Source organism: Taudactylus pleione, unplaced genomic scaffold (assembly GCF_031769625.1).
Source record: "Taudactylus pleione unplaced genomic scaffold, aTauple2 ptg000740l, whole genome shotgun sequence".
Lineage (NCBI taxonomy): Eukaryota > Metazoa > Chordata > Amphibia > Anura > Myobatrachidae > Taudactylus > Taudactylus pleione.
This window is the reverse complement of record NW_028285142.1, coordinates 2,278,008-2,299,436: the sequence shown is the minus strand read 5'-3', so window position 1 is coordinate 2,299,436 and position 21,429 is coordinate 2,278,008. Positions and strand designations below refer to the sequence as shown.

At 44.2% G+C, this 21,429-nt stretch overlaps 1 protein-coding gene across 5 annotated transcripts in view; it reads right to left on the bottom strand.

Moving 5' to 3' along the window:
* GRAMD1B (GRAM domain containing 1B) overlaps positions 1–21,429 on the bottom strand; it is a 690,584-nt gene that overhangs the window by 134,151 nt on the left and 535,004 nt on the right. For all 5 annotated transcript variants that reach the window (XM_088457143.1, XM_088457142.1, XM_088457145.1 and 2 more), the window contains one exon: positions 15,859–15,879. In XM_088457143.1, the coding sequence (XP_088313269.1) occupies positions 15,859–15,879 (21 nt within the window). The remainder of the gene's footprint in view (positions 1–15,858; positions 15,880–21,429) is intronic.

Here is a 21,429-nt window from a genome sequence, read left to right as displayed (position 1 = left end):
CACACAGTATATGATGATAAGGTGTGTGTGATGGTGTGTAGCACACAGTATATGATGATAAGGTGTGTGATGGTGTGTAGCACACAGTATATGGTGATAAGGTGTGTGTGATGGTGTATGTAGCACACAGTATATGATGATAAGGTGTGTGTGATGGTGTGTAGCACACAGTATATGATGATAAGGTGTGTGTGATGGTGTATGTAGCACACAGTATATGATGATAAGGTGTGTGTGATGGTGTGTAGCACACAGTATATGATGATAAGGTGTGTGTGATGGTGTATGTAGCACACAGTATATGGTGATAAGGTGTGTGTGATGGTGTGTAGCATACAGTATATGATGATAAGGTGTGTGTGATGGTGTGTAGCACACAGTATATGGTGATAAGGTGTGTGTGATGGTGTGTAGCACACAGTATATGGTGATAAGGTGTGTGTGATGGTGTGTAGCACACAGTATATGATGATAAGGTGTGTGATGGTGTATGTAGCACACAGTATATGGTGATAAGGTGTGTGTGATGGTGTGTGTAGCACACAGTATATGATGATAAGGTGTGTGATGGTGTATGTAGCACACAGTATATGGTGATAAGGTGTGTGTAGCACTCAGTATATGGTGATAAGGTGTATGTAGCACACAGTATATGATGATAAGGTGTTTGTGATGGTGTGTAGCACACAGTATATGATGATAAGGTGTGTGTGATGGTGTGTAGCACACAGTATATGGTGATAAGGTGTGTGTGATGGTGTGTAGCACACAGAGTATGGTGATAAGCTGTGTGTGATGGTGTGTAGCACACAGTATATGATGATAAGGTGTGTGTGATGGTGTGTAGCACACAGTATATGATGATAAGGTGTGTGTGATGGTGTGTAGCACACAGTATATGATGATAAGGTGTGTGTGATGGTGTGTGTAGCACACAGTATATGATGATAAGGTGTGTGATGGTGTGTAGCACACAGTATATGGTGATAAGGTGTGCGTGATGGTGTGTAGCACACAGTATATGGTGTGTGTGATGGTTTGTGTCAGTGCTGCCCAGCTGCATATTAATGACGTCTGTTCTGCATTGCTATATAGGAATACTGTATAATGCTGCATTGCTATATAGGAATACTGTATAATGCTGCATTGGAAATCTTGTACTGGCAATGTGCTGTGCAGCTGCGTCATACTGACCTAATTATCTATCATGTGAGAAGCGTTATGGTGGCGTGCACACGTAGCAATATAGCAGCCAGGATTAGTGTGTGTGGCGCTGGATGATATAAGAGATTGGATAATTATCAGCATGTTATAAATGACGGCAGGTAACCACTATCATCCTGTCCACGCTTTTCTTCCCACCACACTGACCACTTACTCCCCAAAGTCCTTTTGGTCTCTTATATGTGGAATCAATTGGTGCACGTGTGACGGCATACACAGTAATGATGGAAAGTATTCCTCACTGCCTCCTATAAGATCCTCTGCAATGGCTGACTCTAAAGTGGATATGAGATACCCCCTGGGGAAAAAGTAATAGTGTGCCTAGTGTGTGCCTGGTATCTGCCTACTACCCTATGTGCCTAGTGTGTGCCTGGTATCTGCCTACTACCGTATGTGCCTAGTGTGTGCCTGGCATCAGCCTACTACTGTATGTGGCTAGTGTGTGCCTGGTATCAGCCTACTACTCTATGTGCCTAGTGTGTGCCTGGTATCTGCCGAGTGTGTGCCTGGTATCTGCCTAGTGTGTGCCTGGTATCCGCCTAGTGTGTGCCTGGTATCCGCCAAGTGTGTGCCTGGTATCCGCCTAGTGTGTGCCTGGTATCCGCCTAGTGTGTGCCTGGTATCCGCCTAGTGTGTGCCTGGTATCCGCCTAGTGTGTGCCTGGTATCCGCCTAGTGTGTGCCTGGTATCCGCCTAGTGTGTGCCTGGTAACCGCCTAGTGTGTGCCTGGTATCCGCCTAGTGTGTGCCTGGTATCCGCCTAGTGTGTGCCTGGTATCCGCCTAGTGTGTGCCTGGTATCCGCCTAGTGTGTGCCTGGTATCCGCCTAGTGTGTGCCTGGTATCCGCCTAGTGTGTGCCTGGTATCCGCCTAGTGTGTGCCTGGTATCCGCCTAGTGTGTGCCTGGTATCCGCCTAGTGTGTGCCTGGAATCCGCCTAGTGTGTGCCTGGTATCCGCCTAGTGTGTGCCTGGTATCCGCCTAGTGTGTGCCTGGTATCCGCCTAGTGTGTGCCTGGTATCCGCCTAGTGTGTGCCTGGTATCCGCCTAGTGTGTGCCTGGTATCCGCCTAGTGTGTGCCTGGTATCCGCCTAGTGTGTGCCTGGTATCCGCCTAGTGTGTGCCTGGAATCTGCCTAGTGTGTGCCTGGTATCCGCCTAGTGTGTGCCTGGTATCCGCCTAGTGTGTGCCTGGTATCCGCCTAGTGTGTGCCTGGTATCCGCCTAGTGTGTGCCTGGTATCTGCCTAGTGTGTGCCGGGTATCCGCCTAGTGTGTGCCTGGTATCCGCCTAGTGTGTGCCTGGTATCCGCCTAGTGTGTGGATCTCAGCCAGTAGAAGATTATTGATTTTACACTGTGGATTACAGGACTGATCACTGAGCAATTTTTATCTATAAAACATTTGTATTAGAAATACATACTATTACACAGCACGTGACCTACATATATTAGTATATTATACTAACTTACACCACCAGTACAAGCTATGGTGGTCCGTGACAAGAGATATGGGATGGACGTCCAGAGAGCCGTGACAATGTGCAATAAGCAACTGAATACCCCAGTATAAGAGCATTCTCAGGATTCATGACAGATAAAATCACAATTTATTGTTGTTATGAATAGACAAAAAAGACTGTTGGTGCATCTCAGCACGAGGACCAAAGTCCAATTCGCCCCCTTATAAAACAGGCTGTAACTAAGGTGAATTAGCTGTAATTGGTGCGTGTGAGGCCACCCCCAGGATATCCCCACTATCTATATATACACAACAGACCCATATCTTTATTATTCCTCTGATAAGGATAAGAGCGAGGGAAGTACCTGATAAATAAATGAATATGAGCTGGAAACTAACTCTAAGTACAGAACACGTCGTTTATACGAAAGAGCTACTGACAACAATCACAAACTGTAATATAATTAGTGCATACAGAACCGCCAGAGAGGGGCTGACGGCTGGCGCACACCTGTTGCTTTGTCCTGCTCCATGTTTGTTCTTCAGTGAACATATCATTAAGCTAATTGTGAGATGCAGTTTGGATAAGAGGCAGCTCTGTGGTAACCGGCCGCGCTCTACACCCAGCAGCCAATCAGTAGCACACCTGACCACGGCCTTGGTACCAGCGACCGCAGCTAGTTTTATTTGTGTAGCAAAATATATAGGATTCACAAAAATAAATCCTAGCCTGTCCAGCTGTAACTACACAGAATATAAGACAACATTTAACAAACACACACACGCACATACGCACACACACATACGCACACACACATACGCACACACACATACACACATACGCACACACACACACATACGCACACACTTATCCCCAGCGTTTCATTCTCTCTCTTTCCTCCACCCCTTTTCTTCACTTCTCTCCCCCCCATTACACCATCTCTCCTCCTATTACACCATCTCTCCTCCTATTACACCATCTCTCCTCCTATTATACCATCTCTTCTCCTATTATACCATCTCTCCTCCTATTACACCATCTCTATCCCACTATTACACCATCTCTCCTCCTATTACACCATCTCTCCTCCTATTACACCATCTCTATCCCACTATTACACCATCTCTACTCCTATTACACCATCTCTATCCCATTATTACACCATCTCTCTCCCCCATTACACCAACTATCTCCCCTATTACACCATCTCTACCCCACTATTACACCATCTTTATCCCATTACACCATCTCTCCTCCTATTACACCACCTCTCCTCCTATTACACCACCTCTCCTCCTATTACACCATCTCTACTCCTATTACACCATCTCTCTCCCCCATTACACCAACTATCTCCCCTATTACACCATCTCTACCCCACTATTACACCATATCTCTCCTCCTATTACACCATCTCTCCTCCTATCACACCATATCTACCCCACTATTACACCAACTATATCTCCTATTAAACCATCTATCTCCCCTATTACACCATCTCTCCTCCTATTACACCATCTATCTCCCTCATTACACCATCTCTCCTCCTATTAAACCATCTCTACCCCACTATTACACCATCTCTATCCCCCATTACACCATCTCTACTCCTATTAAACCATCTCTCCTCCTATTACACCATCTCTCCCCTATTACACCATCTCTCCCCTATTACACCATCTCTCCTCCTATTACACTATCTCCCTCCCCCTTATTACACCATCTCTAGCCCACTATTACACCATCTCCCCCATTACACCATCTCTCTCCTCTATTACACCATCTCTCCTACTATTACACCATCTCTGTCCCCTATTACACCATCTCTACTCCTATTATACCATCTCTATCCCACTATTACACCATCTCTATCCCCCATTACACCATCTCTCCTCCTATTACACCATCTCTCCTCCTATTACACCATCTCTACTCCTATTACACCATCTCTATCCCACTATTACACCATCTCTATCCCACTATTACACCATCTCTCCCCCATTACACCATCTCTCTCCCCCATTACACCAACTATCTCCCCTATTACACCATCTCTACCCCACTATTACACCATCTTTATCCCATTACACCATCTCTCCTCCTATTACACCATCTCTCCTCCTATTACACCATCTCTACTACTATTATACCATCTCTCCTCCTATTACACCATCTCCATCCCACTATTACACCATCTCTATACCATTATACCATCTCTCCTCCTATTACACCACCTCTCCTCCTATTACACCATCTATCTCCCCTATTACACCATCTCTCCTCCTATTACATCATCTCTATCCCACTATTACACCATCTCTCCTCCTATTACACCATCACCTCCATTACACCACCTCTCCTCCTATTACACCATCTCTCCCCTATTACACCATCTCTCCTCCTATTACACCATCTCTCCCCTATTACACCATCTCTCCCCTATTACACCATCTCTCCTCCTATTACACAATCTCTCCCCTATTACACCATCTCTCCTCCTATTACACCATCTCTATCCCACTATTACACCATCTCTCTACTCCTATTATACCATCTCTATCCCCCATTACACAATCTCTCCCCTATTACACCATCTCCCCCATTATACCATCTCTCCTCCTATTACACCATCTATCCCACTATTACACCATCTCTATCCCCCATTACACCATCTCTCCTCTTATTACACCATCTCTCTCCTCCTATTACATCATCTCTCCTCCTATTACACCATCTCTCTCCTCCTATTACACCATCTCTATCCCACTATTACACCATCTCTACCCCACAATTACACCATCTCTACCCCACAATTACACCATCTCTACCCCACTATTACACCATCTCTCTCCTCCAATTACACCATCTCTACCCAACTATTACACCATCTCTCCACCTATTACACCATCTATCTCCCCTCATTACACCATCTCTACTCCTATTACACCATCTCTCCCCCACTATTACAGCATCTCTATCCCCCATTACACCATCTCCCCCATTATACCATCTCTCCTCCTATTACACCATCTATCCCACTATTACACCATCTCTATCCCCCATTACACCATCTCTCCTCCTATTACACATCACTCCCCTATTACACCATCTCTATCCCACTATTACACCATCTCCCCCATTACACCATCTCTCTCCTCTTATTACACCATCTCTCTCCTCCTATTACACCATCTCTCTCCTCCTATTACACCATCTCTCTCCTCTATTACACCATCTCTCCTCCTATTACACCATCTCTACTCCTATTACACCTTCTCTATCCCACTATTACACCATCTCTATCCCCCATTACACCACCTCTCCTCCTATTACACCATCTCTCTCCTCCTATTACACCATCTATCTCCTCCTATTACACCATCTCTCCTCTTATTACACCATCTCTATCCCACTATTACACCATCTCTATCCCCCATTACACCATCTCTATCCTCTATTACACCATCTCTCCTCCTATTACACCACCTCTCCTCCTATCTATTACACCATCTCTCTCCTCCTATTACACCATCTCTATCCCACTATTACACCATCTCTCCCCTATTACACCATCTCTATCCCCCATTACACCACCTCTCCTCCTATTACACCATCTCTACTCCTATTACACCATCTCTCTCCTCCTATTATACCATCTCTATCCCACTATTACAACATCTCTATCCCCCATTACACCATCTCTCCTCCTTTACACCATCTCTCCTCCTATTACACCATCTCTCTACCCTATACACCATCTCTCCTCCTATTACACCATCTTATCCCATTACACCATCTCTCCCCCTTTACATCATCTCTCCTCCTATTACACAATCTCTCCCCTATTACACCATCTCCCCAATTACACCATCTCTCCTCCTATTACACCATCTCTCCTCCTATTACACCATCTCTCCTCCTATTATACCATCTCTATCCCACTATTACACCATCTCTATCCCCCATTACACCATCTCTCCTCTTATTACACCATCTCTCTCCTCCTATTACATCATCTCTCCTCCTATTACACCATCTCTCTCCTCCTATTACACCATCTCTATCCCACTATTACACCATCTCTCCTCCTATTACACCATCACCTCCATTACACCACCTCTCCTCCTATTACACCATCTCTCCCCTATTACACCATCTCTCCTCCTATTACACCATCTCTCCTCCTATTACACCATCTCTCCCCTATTACACCATCTCCCCCATTACACCATCTCTCCTCCTATACACAATCTCTCCCCTATTACACCATCTCCCCCATTATACCATCTCTATCCCACTATTACACCATCTCTCTACTCCTGTTATACCATCTCTATACCCCATTACACCATCTCTCCTCCTATTACACAATCTCTCCCCTATTACACCATCTCCCCCATTATACCATCTCTCCTCCTATTACACCATCTATCCCACTATTACACCATCTCTATCCCCATTACACCATCTCTCCTCTTATTACACCATCTCTCTCCTCCTATTACATCATCTCTCCTCCTATTACACCATCTCTATTCCACTATTACACCATCTCCTCCATTACACCATCTCTCCTCCTATTACACCATCTCTACCCCACTATTACACCATCTCTATCCCCCATTACACCACCTCTCCTCCTATTACACCATCTCTCCCCTATTACACCATCTCTACTCCTTTACACAATCTCTCCCCTATTACACCATCTCTATCCCACTATTACACCATCTCTCTCCTCCTATTACACCATCTCTCTGCCCTATTACACCATCTCTCTGCCCTATTACACCATCTCTCTCCTCCTATTACACCATCTCTATCCCACTATTACACCATCTCTCCTCTTATTACACCATATCTCCTCCTATTACACCATCTCTATCCACTATTATACCATCTCTATCCCACTATTACACCACCTCTCCTCCTATTACACCAGCTCTATCCCCCATTACACCATCTCTTCTCCTATTACACCATCTCTATCCCACTATTACACCTTCTCTCCTCCTATTACACCACATCTCCTCCTATTACACCATCTCTATCCCACTATTATACCATCTCTATCCCACTATTACACCATCTCTATCCCACTATTACACCACTCTCCTCTTATTACACCATCTCTATCCCACTATTATACCATCTCTATCCCACTATTACACCACCTCTCCTCCTATTACACCATCTCTATCCCCCATTACACCATCTCTCCTCCTATTACACCATCTCTATCCTTCTATTACATCATCTCTCCTCCTATTACACCATCTCTCTCCCCCTATTACACCATCTCTATCCCACTATTACACAAGCTCTATCCCACTATTACACCATCTCTCCTCCTATTACACCATCTCTACTCCTATTACACCATATCTTCTCCTATTACACCATCTCTCTCCCCCTATTATACCATCTCTCCCCTATTACACCATCTCTATCCCACTATTACACCATCTCTATCCCACTATTACACCATCTCTATCCCACTATTACACCATCTCTATCCCACTATTACACCATCTCTATCCCACTATTACACCATCTCTCCTCTTATTACACCATATCTCCTCCTATTACACCATCTCTATCCCACTATTACACCACCTCTCCTCCTATTACACCATCTCTATCCCCCATTACACCATCTCTCTCCTCCTATTACACCATCTCTCTCCCCCTATTATACCATCTCTACCCCACTATTACACCACATCTCTCCCCTATTACACCATCTCTCTCCTCCTATTACACAATCTCTCTGCCCTATTACACCATCTCTCTCTCCCTATTACACCATCTCTCTCCCCCTATTACACCATCTCTATCCCACTATTACACAAGCTCTATCCCACTATTACACCATCTCTCCTCCTATTACACCATCTCTACTCCTATTACACCATATCTTCTCCTATTACACCATCTCTCTCCCCCTATTATACCATCTCTCCCCTATTACACCATCTCTATCCCACTATTACACCATCTCTATCCCACTATTACACCATCTCTATCCCACTATTACACCATCTCTATCCCACTATTACACCATCTCTATCCCACTATTACACCATCTCTCCTCTTATTACACCATATCTCCTCCTATTACACCATCTCTATCCCACTATTACACCACCTCTCCTCCTATTACACCATCTCTATCCCCCATTACACCATCTCTCTCCTCCTATTACACCATCTCTCTCCCCCTATTATACCATCTCTACCCCACTATTACACCACATCTCTCCCCTATTACACCATCTCTCTCCTCCTATTACACAATCTCTCTGCCCTATTACACCATCTCTCTCTCCCTATTACACCATCTCTCTCCTCCTATTACACAATCTCTCTGCCCTATTACACCATCTCTCTCTCCCTATTACACCATCTCTCCTCCTATTACACCATCTCTACTCCTATTACACCATATCTTCTCCTATTACACCATCTCTCTCCCCCTATTATACCATCTCTCCCCTATTACACCATCTCTATCCCACTATTACACCATCTCTATCCCACTATTACACCATCTCTATCCCACTATTACACCATCTCTATCCCACTATTACACCATCTCTATCCCACTATTACACCATCTCTCCTCTTATTACACCATATCTCCTCCTATTACACCATCTCTATCCCACTATTACACCACCTCTCCTCCTATTACACCATCTCTATCCCCCATTACACCATCTCTCTCCTCCTATTACACCATCTCTCTCCCCCTATTATACCATCTCTACCCCACTATTACACCACATCTCTCCCCTATTACACCATCTCTCTCCTCCTATTACACAATCTCTCTGCCCTATTACACCATCTCTCTCTCCCTATTACACCATCTCTCTCCCCCTATTACACCATCTCTATCCCACTATTACACAAGCTCTATCCCACTATTACACCATCTCTCCTCCTATTACACCATCTCTACTCCTATTACACCATATCTTCTCCTATTACACCATCTCTCTCCCCCTATTATACCATCTCTCCCCTATTACACCATCTCTATCCCACTATTACACCATCTCTATCCCACTATTACACCATCTCTATCCCACTATTACACCATCTCTATCCCACTATTACACCATCTCTATCCCACTATTACACCATCTCTCCTCTTATTACACCATATCTCCTCCTATTACACCATCTCTATCCCACTATTACACCACCTCTCCTCCTATTACACCATCTCTATCCCCCATTACACCATCTCTCTCCTCCTATTACACCATCTCTCTCCCCCTATTATACCATCTCTACCCCACTATTACACCACATCTCTCCCCTATTACACCATCTCTCTCTCCCTATTACACCATCTCTCTCCTCCTATTACACAATCTCTCTGCCCTATTACACCATCTCTCTCTCCCTATTACACCATCTCTCTCCTCCTATTACACAATCTCTCTGCCCTATTACACCATCTCTCTCTCCCTATTACACCATCTCTCCTCCTATTACACCATCTCTACTCCTATTACACCATATCTTCTCCTATTACACCATCTCTCTCCCCCTATTATACCATCTCTCCCCTATTACACCATCTCTATCCCACTATTACACCATCTCTATCCCACTATTACACCATCTCTATCCCACTATTACACCATCTCTATCCCACTATTACACCATCTCTATCCCACTATTACACCATCTCTCCTCTTATTACACCATATCTCCTCCTATTACACCATCTCTATCCCACTATTACACCACCTCTCCTCCTATTACACCATCTCTATCCCCCATTACACCATCTCTCTCCTCCTATTACACCATCTCTCTCCCCCTATTATACCATCTCTACCCCACTATTACACCACATCTCTCCCCTATTACACCATCTCTCTCCTCCTATTACACAATCTCTCTGCCCTATTACACCATCTCTCTCTCCCTATTACACCATCTCTCTCCCCCTATTACACCATCTCTATCCCACTATTACACAAGCTCTATCCCACTATTACACCATCTCTCCTCCTATTACACCATCTCTACTCCTATTACACCATATCTTCTCCTATTACACCATCTCTCTCCCCCTATTATACCATCTCTCCTCCTATTACACCATCTCTCCCCTATTACACCATCTCTATCCCACTATTACACCATCTCTATCCCACTATTACACCATCTCTATCCCACTATTACACCATCTCTATCCCACTATTACACCATCTCTATCCCACTATTACACCATCTCTCCTCTTATTACACCATATCTCCTCCTATTACACCATCTCTATCCCACTATTACACCACCTCTCCTCCTATTACACCATCTCTATCCCCCATTACACCATCTCTCTCCTCCTATTACACCATCTCTCTCCCCCTATTATACCATCTCTACCCCACTATTACACCACATCTCTCCCCTATTACACCATCTCTCTCCTCCTATTACACAATCTCTCTGCCCTATTACACCATCTCTCTCTCCCTATTACACCATCTCTCTCCCCCTATTACACCATCTCTATCCCACTATTACACAAGCTCTATCCCACTATTACACCATCTCTCCTCCTATTACACCATCTCTACTCCTATTACACCATATCTTCTCCTATTACACCATCTCTCTCCCCCTATTATACCATCTCTCCTCCTATTACACCATCTCTCCCCTATTACACCATCTCTATCCCACTATTACACCATCTCTATCCCACTATTACACCATCTCTATCCCACTATTACACCATCTCTATCCCACTATTACACCATCTCTCCTCTTATTACACCATATCTCCTCCTATTACACCATCTCTATCCCACTATTACACCACCTCTCCTCCTATTACACCATCTCTATCCCACTATTACACCACCTCTCCTCCTATTACACCATCTCTATCCCACTATTACACCATCTCTATCCCACTATTACACCATCTCTATCCCACTATTACACCATCTCTCCTCTTATTACACCATATCTCCTCCTATTACACCATCTCTATCCCACTATTACACCACCTCTCCTCCTATTACACCATCTCTATCCCCCATTACACCATCTCTCTCCTCCTATTACACCATCTCTCTCCCCCTATTATACCATCTCTACCCCACTATTACACCACATCTCTCCCCTATTACACCATCTCTCTCCTCCTATTACACAATCTCTCTGCCCTATTACACCATCTCTCTCTCCCTATTACACCATCTCTCTCCCCCTATTACACCATCTCTATCCCACTATTACACAAGCTCTATCCCACTATTACACCATCTCTCCTCCTATTACACCATCTCTACTCCTATTACACCATATCTTCTCCTATTACACCATCTCTCTCCCCCTATTATACCATCTCTCCTCCTATTACACCATCTCTCCCCTATTACACCATCTCTATCCCACTATTACACCATCTCTATCCCACTATTACACCATCTCTATCCCACTATTACACCATCTCTATCCCACTATTACACCATCTCTATCCCACTATTACACCATCTCTCCTCTTATTACACCATATCTCCTCCTATTACACCATCTCTATCCCACTATTACACCACCTCTCCTCCTATTACACCATCTCTATCCCCCATTACACCATCTCTCTCCTCCTATTACACCATCTCTCTCCCCCTATTATACCATCTCTACCCCACTATTACACCACATCTCTCCCCTATTACACCATCTCTCTCCTCCTATTACACAATCTCTCTGCCCTATTACACCATCTCTCTCTCCCTATTACACCATCTCTCTCCCCCTATTACACCATCTCTATCCCACTATTACACAAGCTCTATCCCACTATTACACCATCTCTCCTCCTATTACACCATCTCTACTCCTATTACACCATATCTTCTCCTATTACACCATCTCTCTCCCCCTATTATACCATCTCTCCTCCTATTACACCATCTCTCCCCTATTACACCATCTCTATCCCACTATTACACCATCTCTATCCCACTATTACACCATCTCTATCCCACTATTACACCATCTCTATCCCACTATTACACCATCTCTCCTCTTATTACACCATATCTCCTCCTATTACACCATCTCTATCCCACTATTACACCACCTCTCCTCCTATTACACCATCTCTATCCCACTATTACACCACCTCTCCTCCTATTACACCATCTCTATCCCACTATTACACCATCTCTATCCCACTATTACACCATCTCTATCCCACTATTACACCATCTCTCCTCTTATTACACCATATCTCCTCCTATTACACCATCTCTATCCCACTATTACACCACCTCTCCTCCTATTACACCATCTCTATCCCCCATTACACCATCTCTCTCCTCCTATTACACCATCTCTCTCCCCCTATTATACCATCTCTACCCCACTATTACACCACATCTCTCCCCTATTACACCATCTCTCTCCTCCTATTACACAATCTCTCTGCCCTATTACACCATCTCTCTCTCCCTATTACACCATCTCTCTCCCCCTATTACACCATCTCTATCCCACTATTACACAAGCTCTATCCCACTATTACACCATCTCTCCTCCTATTACACCATCTCTACTCCTATTACACCATATCTTCTCCTATTACACCATCTCTCTCCCCCTATTATACCATCTCTCCTCCTATTACACCATCTCTCCCCTATTACACCATCTCTATCCCACTATTACACCATCTCTATCCCACTATTACACCATCTCTATCCCACTATTACACCATCTCTATCCCACTATTACACCATCTCTATCCCACTATTACACCATCTCTCCTCTTATTACACCATATCTCCTCCTATTACACCATCTCTATCCCACTATTACACCACCTCTCCTCCTATTACACCATCTCTATCCCCCATTACACCATCTCTCTCCTCCTATTACACCATCTCTCTCCCCCTATTATACCATCTCTACCCCACTATTACACCACATCTCTCCCCTATTACACCATCTCTCTCCTCCTATTACACAATCTCTCTGCCCTATTACACCATCTCTCTCTCCCTATTACACCATCTCTCTCCCCCTATTACACCATCTCTATCCCACTATTACACAAGCTCTATCCCACTATTACACCATCTCTCCTCCTATTACACCATCTCTACTCCTATTACACCATATCTTCTCCTATTACACCATCTCTCTCCCCCTATTATACCATCTCTCCTCCTATTACACCATCTCTCCCCTATTACACCATCTCTATCCCACTATTACACCATCTCTATCCCACTATTACACCATCTCTATCCCACTATTACACCATCTCTATCCCACTATTACACCATCTCTCCTCTTATTACACCATATCTCCTCCTATTACACCATCTCTATCCCACTATTACACCACCTCTCCTCCTATTACACCATCTCTATCCCATTATTACACCATCTCTCCTCTTATTATTTATTTATTTATTTATTAACAGTTTCTTATATAGCGCAGCATATTCCGTTGCGCTTTACACCACCTCTCTCCCCTATTACACCATCTCTACTCCTATTACACCTTCTCTCTCCTCCTATTACACCATCTATCTCCCCCTATTACACCATCTCTCTCCTCCTATTACACCATCTATCTCCCCCTATTACACCATCTATCTCCCACTATTACACCATCTCTCCTCCTATTACACCATCTCTATCCCACTATTACACCACCTCTCCTATTACACCATTTCTCTCCCCCTATTACACCATCTCTATCCCACTATTACACCATCTCTCCTCCTATTACACCATCTCTATCCCACTATTACACCATCTCTCTCCTCCTATTACACCATCTCTCTGCCCTATTACACCATCTCTCCTCCTATTACACCATCTATATCCCACTATTACACAATCTATATCCCACTATTACACCATCTCTCTGCCCTATTACACCATCTCTCTGCCCTATTACACCATCTCTCTGCCCTATGACACCATCTCTCTCCTCCTATTACACCATCTCTCTGCCCTATTACACCATCTCTCTGCCCTATTGCACCATCTCTCCTCCTATTACACCTTCTCTCTCCTCCTATTACACCATCTCTCTGCCCTATTGCACCATGTCTCTGCCCTATTACACCATCTCTCTGCCCTATTACACCATCTCGCTCCTCCTATTACACCATCTCTCTGCCCTATTACACCATCTCTCTCCTCCTATTACACCATCTCTATCTTCCAGCACTCTCTCTCCGCTCTATTCTTACCCACATCCCCATTTTCTCTTTTTCCAATCCCCCCTTTATTTCCCCCTGCTGCTCTGTCTCTATATAACCCCCCACCCTATTTTCCCTTCCTAGGTCTTAGATAGACAGGCTCACAGGTAGTGTTTCCCGTACTGGAAACTACACGTGCGTTATAGAAGGATAACCAGTCCCAGCTTTATCATCTAGTACTAACACTGGCGCTGATTCAGAGCCGGACGCTAGCTATGAATCAGGGCGTTATTTATTTTTATAGACTGTGGGTTACCACCTACAGCTACAGCGAGCTGCCAGGTTGATGGTCGCGATGGTCTTGCGGGAGGGTCTCGTGGCCGCAAGCCCCAGAGAGCGTATATATAATGATGTTACTATATAACTATGCTGTATACCTGCTCTTGCTGTATATATGATGATGTTACTATATAGCTTACAATCTATGTTCCCTATCACATGCTCACACACATACACACTAGGGGTAATTTTTGTTGGGAGCCAATTAACCTACCAGTATATTGTTGGAGTGTGGGAGGAAACCGGAGTACCCGGAGGAAACCCACGCAAGCACAGGGAGAATATACAAACTCCACACAGGTAGGGCCATGGTGGGAATCGAACCCATGACCTCAGCGCTGTGAGGCAGTAAAGCTAACCATTACACCGTCTGTGCTGCCTATGCTGTATACTTGCTATTTCATGTAAACCTGCTTTAATACTTGAAATGTGTTTTAATGTAATACAATAACAGTACACACAACTTTTCACTATCAAACTTTCAATATGGCTGAGAGGAGCAATACTGCAAATTGGCCTGGAGAGGGCAGCACTTACCTGTCACTTATATATAACATGCAGGAAGGTTGAGAAATCCAAAAGGAATGAACATTAACATGCACATGTATAATAAGATGGAACAAATAGCGGTTTACTCACATTGTACCAGCTCTGGCTCTTCTGTAAGGAGAAAGAAAAGATGTTAATATCTTTCTGCTTCTGTTAAGAGTGTGACATCATAGAACAAAGAGTTAAATTAGAATTTCACGAAAACTAGGTCATGTAGAGACACATCACATGATACATTGGTATTATTGCAGCTGCGATTACCTTCCAGCAGGCCATCTATCTGAGCATTGTACATGGTATATAACAGTATATATTGTGTACTGTACGCTGAGGCACAAACCACAGAAAAGCCGGCCTGTCACTCACTGTACATGGTATATCACAGTATATATTGTGTACTGTACGCTGAGGCACAAACCACAGAAAAGCCGGCCTGTCACTCACTGTACATGGCATATCACAGTATGTATCGTGTACTGTACACTTAGGCACAAACCATAGAAAAGCCGGCCTGTCACCCACTGTACATGGTATATCACAGTATGTATCGTGTACTGTACGCTGAGGCACTAACCATAGAAAAGCCGGCCTGTCACCCACTGTACATGATATATCACAGTATGTATCGTGTACTGTACGCTGAGGCACTAACCATAGAAAAGCCGGCCTGTCACCCACTGTACATGGCATATCACAGTATGTATCGTGCACTGTACGCTGAGGCACAAACCATAGAAAAGCCGGCCTGTCACCACTGTACATGATATATCACAGTATGTATTGTGCACTGTACGCTGAGGCACAAACCATAGAAAAGCCGGCCTGTCACCCACTGTACATGGCATATCACAGTATGTATCGTGCACTGTACGCTGAGGCACAAACCATAGAAAAGCCGGCCTGTCACCCACTGTACATGGTATATCACAGTATGTATCGTGTACTGTACGCTGAGGCACAAACCATAGAAAAGCCGGCCTGTCACCACTGTACAAGGTATATCACAGTATGTACCGTGTACTGTACGCTGAGGCACAAACCATAGAAAAGCCGGCCTGTCACCCACTGTACATGGTATATCACAGTATGTATCGTGTACTGTACGCTGAGGCACAAACCACAGAAAAGCCGGCCTGTCACCCACTGTACATGGTATATCACAGTATGTATCGTGTACTGTACGCTGAGGCACAAACCACAGAAAAGCCGGCCTGTCACCCACTGTACATGGTATATCACAGTATGTATCGTGTACTGTACGCTGAGGCACAAACCACAGAAAAGCCGGCCTGTCACTCAGTGTACATGGTATATCACAGTATGTATCGTGTACTGTACGCTGAGGCACAAACCACAGAAAAGCCGGCCTGTCACCCACTGTACATGGTATATCACAGTATGTATCGTGTACTGTACGCTGAGGCACAAACCATAGAAAAGCCGGCCTGTCACCCACTGTACATGGTATATCACAGTATGTATCTTGTACAGTACGCTGAGGCACAAACCATAGAAAAGCCGGCCTGTCACCCACTGTACATGGTATATCACAGTATGTACCGTGTACTGTACGCTGAGGCACAAACCATAGAAAAGCCGGCCTGTCACCCACTGTACATGGTATATCACAGTATGTATCGTGTACTGTACGCTGAGGCACAAACCACAGAAAAGCCGGCCTGTCACCACTGTACATGGTATATCACAGTATGTATCGTGTACTGTACGCTGAGGCACTAACCATAGAAAAGCCGGCCTGTCACCCACTGTACATGGTATATCACAGTATGTATCGTGTACTGTACGCTGAGGCACAAACCATAGAAAAGCCGGCCTGTCACTCACTGTACATGGTATATCACAGTATGTATCGTGTACTGTACGCTGAGGCACAAACCACAGAAAAGCCGGCCTGTCACCCACTGTACATGGTATATCACAGTATGTATCGTGTACTGTACGCTGAGGCACAAACCACAGAAAAGCCGGCCTGTCACTCACTGTACATGGTATATCACAGTATGTATCGTGTACAGTACGCTGAGGCACAAACCATAGAAAAGCCGGCCTGTCACCCACTGTACATGGTATATCACAGTATGTATCTTGTACAGTACGCTGAGGCACAAACCATAGAAAAGCCGGCCTGTCACTCACTGTACATGGTATATCACAGTATGTATTGTGTACAGTACGCTGAGGCACAAACCATAGAAAAGCCAGCCTGTCACTCACTGTACTTAGTATATCACAGTATGTATCGTGTACTGTACGCTGAGGCACAAACCACAGAAAAGCCGGCCTGTCACTCACTGTACATGGTATATCACAGTATGTATCGTGTACAGTACGCTGAGGCACAAACCATAGAAAAGCCGGCCTGTCACCCACTGTACATGGTATATCACAGTATGTATCTTGTACAGTACGCTGAGGCACAAACCATAGAAAAGCCGGCCTGTCACCCACTGTACATGGTATATCACAGTATGTATCGTGTACTGTACGCTGAGGCACAAACCATAGAAAAGCCGGCCTGTCACCCACTGTACATGGTATATCACAGTATGTATCGTGTACTGTACGCTGAGGCACAAACCACAGAAAAGCCGGCCTGTCACCCACTGTACATGGTATATCACAGTATGTATCGTGTACTGTACGCTGAGGCACAAACCATAGAAAAGCCGGCCTGTCACCCACTGTACATGGTATATCACAGTATGTATCGTGTACTGTACGCTGAGGCACAAACCATAGAAAAGCCGGCCTGTCACTCACTGTACATGGTATATCACAGTATGTATCGTGTACTGTACGCTGAGGCACAAACCATAGAAAAGCCGGCCTGTCACCCACTGTACATGGTATATCACAGTATGTATCGTGTACTGTATGCTGAGGCACAAACCACAGAAAAGCCGGCCTGTCACCCACTGTACATGGTATATCACAGTATGTATCGTGTACAGTACGCTGAGGCACAAACCATAGAAAAGCCGGCCTGTCACTCACTGTACATGGTATATCACAGTATGTATCTTGTACAGTACGCTGAGGCACAAACCATAGAAAAGCCGGCCTGTCACTCACTGTACATGGTATATCACAGTATGTACCGTGTACTGTACGCTGAGGCACAAACCATAGAAAAGCCGGCCTGTCACTCACTGTACATGGTATATCACAGTATGTATCGTGTACAGTACGCTGAGGCACAAACCACAGAAAAGCCGGCCTGTCACCCACTGTACATGGTATATCACAGTATGTATCGTGTACTGTACGCTGAGGCACAAACCACAGAAAAGCCGGCCTGTCACCCACTGTACATGGTATATCACAGTATGTATCGTGTACAGTACGCTGAGGCACAAACCATAGAAAAGCCGGCCTGTCACCCACTGTACATGGTATATCACAGTATGTATTGTGTACACTACGCTGAGGCACAAACCATAGAAAAGCCGGCCTGTCACTCACTGTACATGGTATATCACAGTATGTATTGTGTACACTACGCTGAGGCACAAACCATAGAAAAGCCGGCCTGTCACTCACTGTACATGGTATATCACAGTATGTATTGTGTACAGTACGCTGAGGCACAAACCATAGAAAAGCCGGCCTGTCACTCACTGTACATGGTATATCACAGTATGTATCGTGTACTGTACGCTGAGGCACAAACCATAGAAAAGCCGGCCTGTCACCCACTGTACATGGTATATCACAGTATGTATTGTGTACACTACGCTGAGGCACAAACCATAGAAAAGCCGGCCTGTCACTCACTGTACTTGGTATATCACAGTATGTATTGTGTACAGTATGCTGAGGCACAAACCATAGAAAAGCCAGCCTGTCACTCACTGTACATGGTATATCACAGTATGTATTGTGTACTGTAACACACGTTAAATTCTCATATATATCTATCTCATATCTATCTACTAATTAGCTATCTCATATCTATCTATCTATCTATTAATTAGCTATCTCATATCTATCTATCTACTAATTAGCTATCTCATATCTATCTATCTATCTATATCTATCTATCTATGTACCTATCTAATAATTAGCCATCTCATATCTATTTATCTAGTATCTATCTATCTACTAATTAGCTATCTCATATCTATCTATCTACTAATTAGCTATCTCATATCTATCTATCTATATCTATCTATCTATGTATCTATCTAATAATTAGCCATCTCATATCTATTTATCTCGTATCTATCTATCTATCTAATCTAATAATTAGCCATCTCATATCTATTTATCTCGTATCTATCTATCTATCTATTTAATAATTAGCTATGTCATATCTATTTATCTCGTATCTATCTATGTATCTATCTATCTTTCTATTTAATAATTAGCCATCTCATATCTATTTATCTCGTATCTATCTATCTATCTATTTAATAATTAGCTATCTCATATCGGTATACAATTGGGAAACCAGCTGCCTTAATACCGGCAGCCGGCTTCCCGAATGTCATATCCCCACGAGGGTGAAATGCCGGGTGACTAGATGTAGACGCCTGACATTTGCCCGACGCTGGGAGACCGGCGCCCGACATCCCGATCGAAGGGATGCCGGGCGCCGCGAGTGGACAGCCGCGGGGGCGGGGGGGGGAGGTTTAGGGCACCCGGGGGGGACTTAGGGTTAGGCACCCCCCCGGGAGGGTTAGGGTTAGGCTAGGGGGAAGGAGGGTTAGGCACCCCCCCCGGGGGACTTAGGTTTAGGCAGCGGGGAAGGGGGGGGTTAGGCACTTAGAGGGGGGATTAGGGTTAGGCACCCCTAAGGAGGGTTAGGGGGTTAGGTTAGGTTACGCGGCCGGCGGTATTTCATACCGATTCCCTCATATCTATATATCTAATAATTAGCTATTTCATATCTATCTATATATCTAGCTATTTATCTCATATCTATCTAATAATTAGCTAACTCATATCTATCTATATCTCATATATATCTATATATCTATCTATTAGCTAGCTCATATCTATCTCTCATATCTATATATCTATCTCATATCTATCTATCTAATAATTAGCTATTTCATATCTATCTATATATCTACCTATCTATTTATCTCATATATATCTATCTCATATCTATATACAGTCAGGTGCATAAATATTGGGACATTGACAGAATTTTCATATTTTGTCTTCTAGTCACCACCACAATGGTTTGAAATGAAACAAACAAGATGTGCTTTACCTGCAGACTTTCAGATTTAATTTGAGGGTAATTACATCCAAATCAGGTGAACGGTGTAGGAATTACAACGGTTTCTATATGTGCCTCCCACTTTTTAAGGGGCCAAAAGTAATGGGAGAAACTAAACAATCCTAAATCTAACTTTCACTTTTTAATACTTTGTTGCAAATCCTTTGCAGGCAATTACAGCCTGAAGTCTGGAACGCATAGACGTCACCAGACGCTGGGTTTCATCCCTGGTGATGCTCTGCCAGGCCTCTACTGCAAATGTCTTCAGTTCCTGCTTGTTCTTGGGGCATTTTCCCTTCAGTTTTGTCTTCATCAAGTGAAATGCATGCTCAATCAGATTCAGGTCAGGGGATTGACTTGGCCATTGCATAACATTCCACTTTTTAGCCTTAAAAAACTCTTTGGTTGCTTTT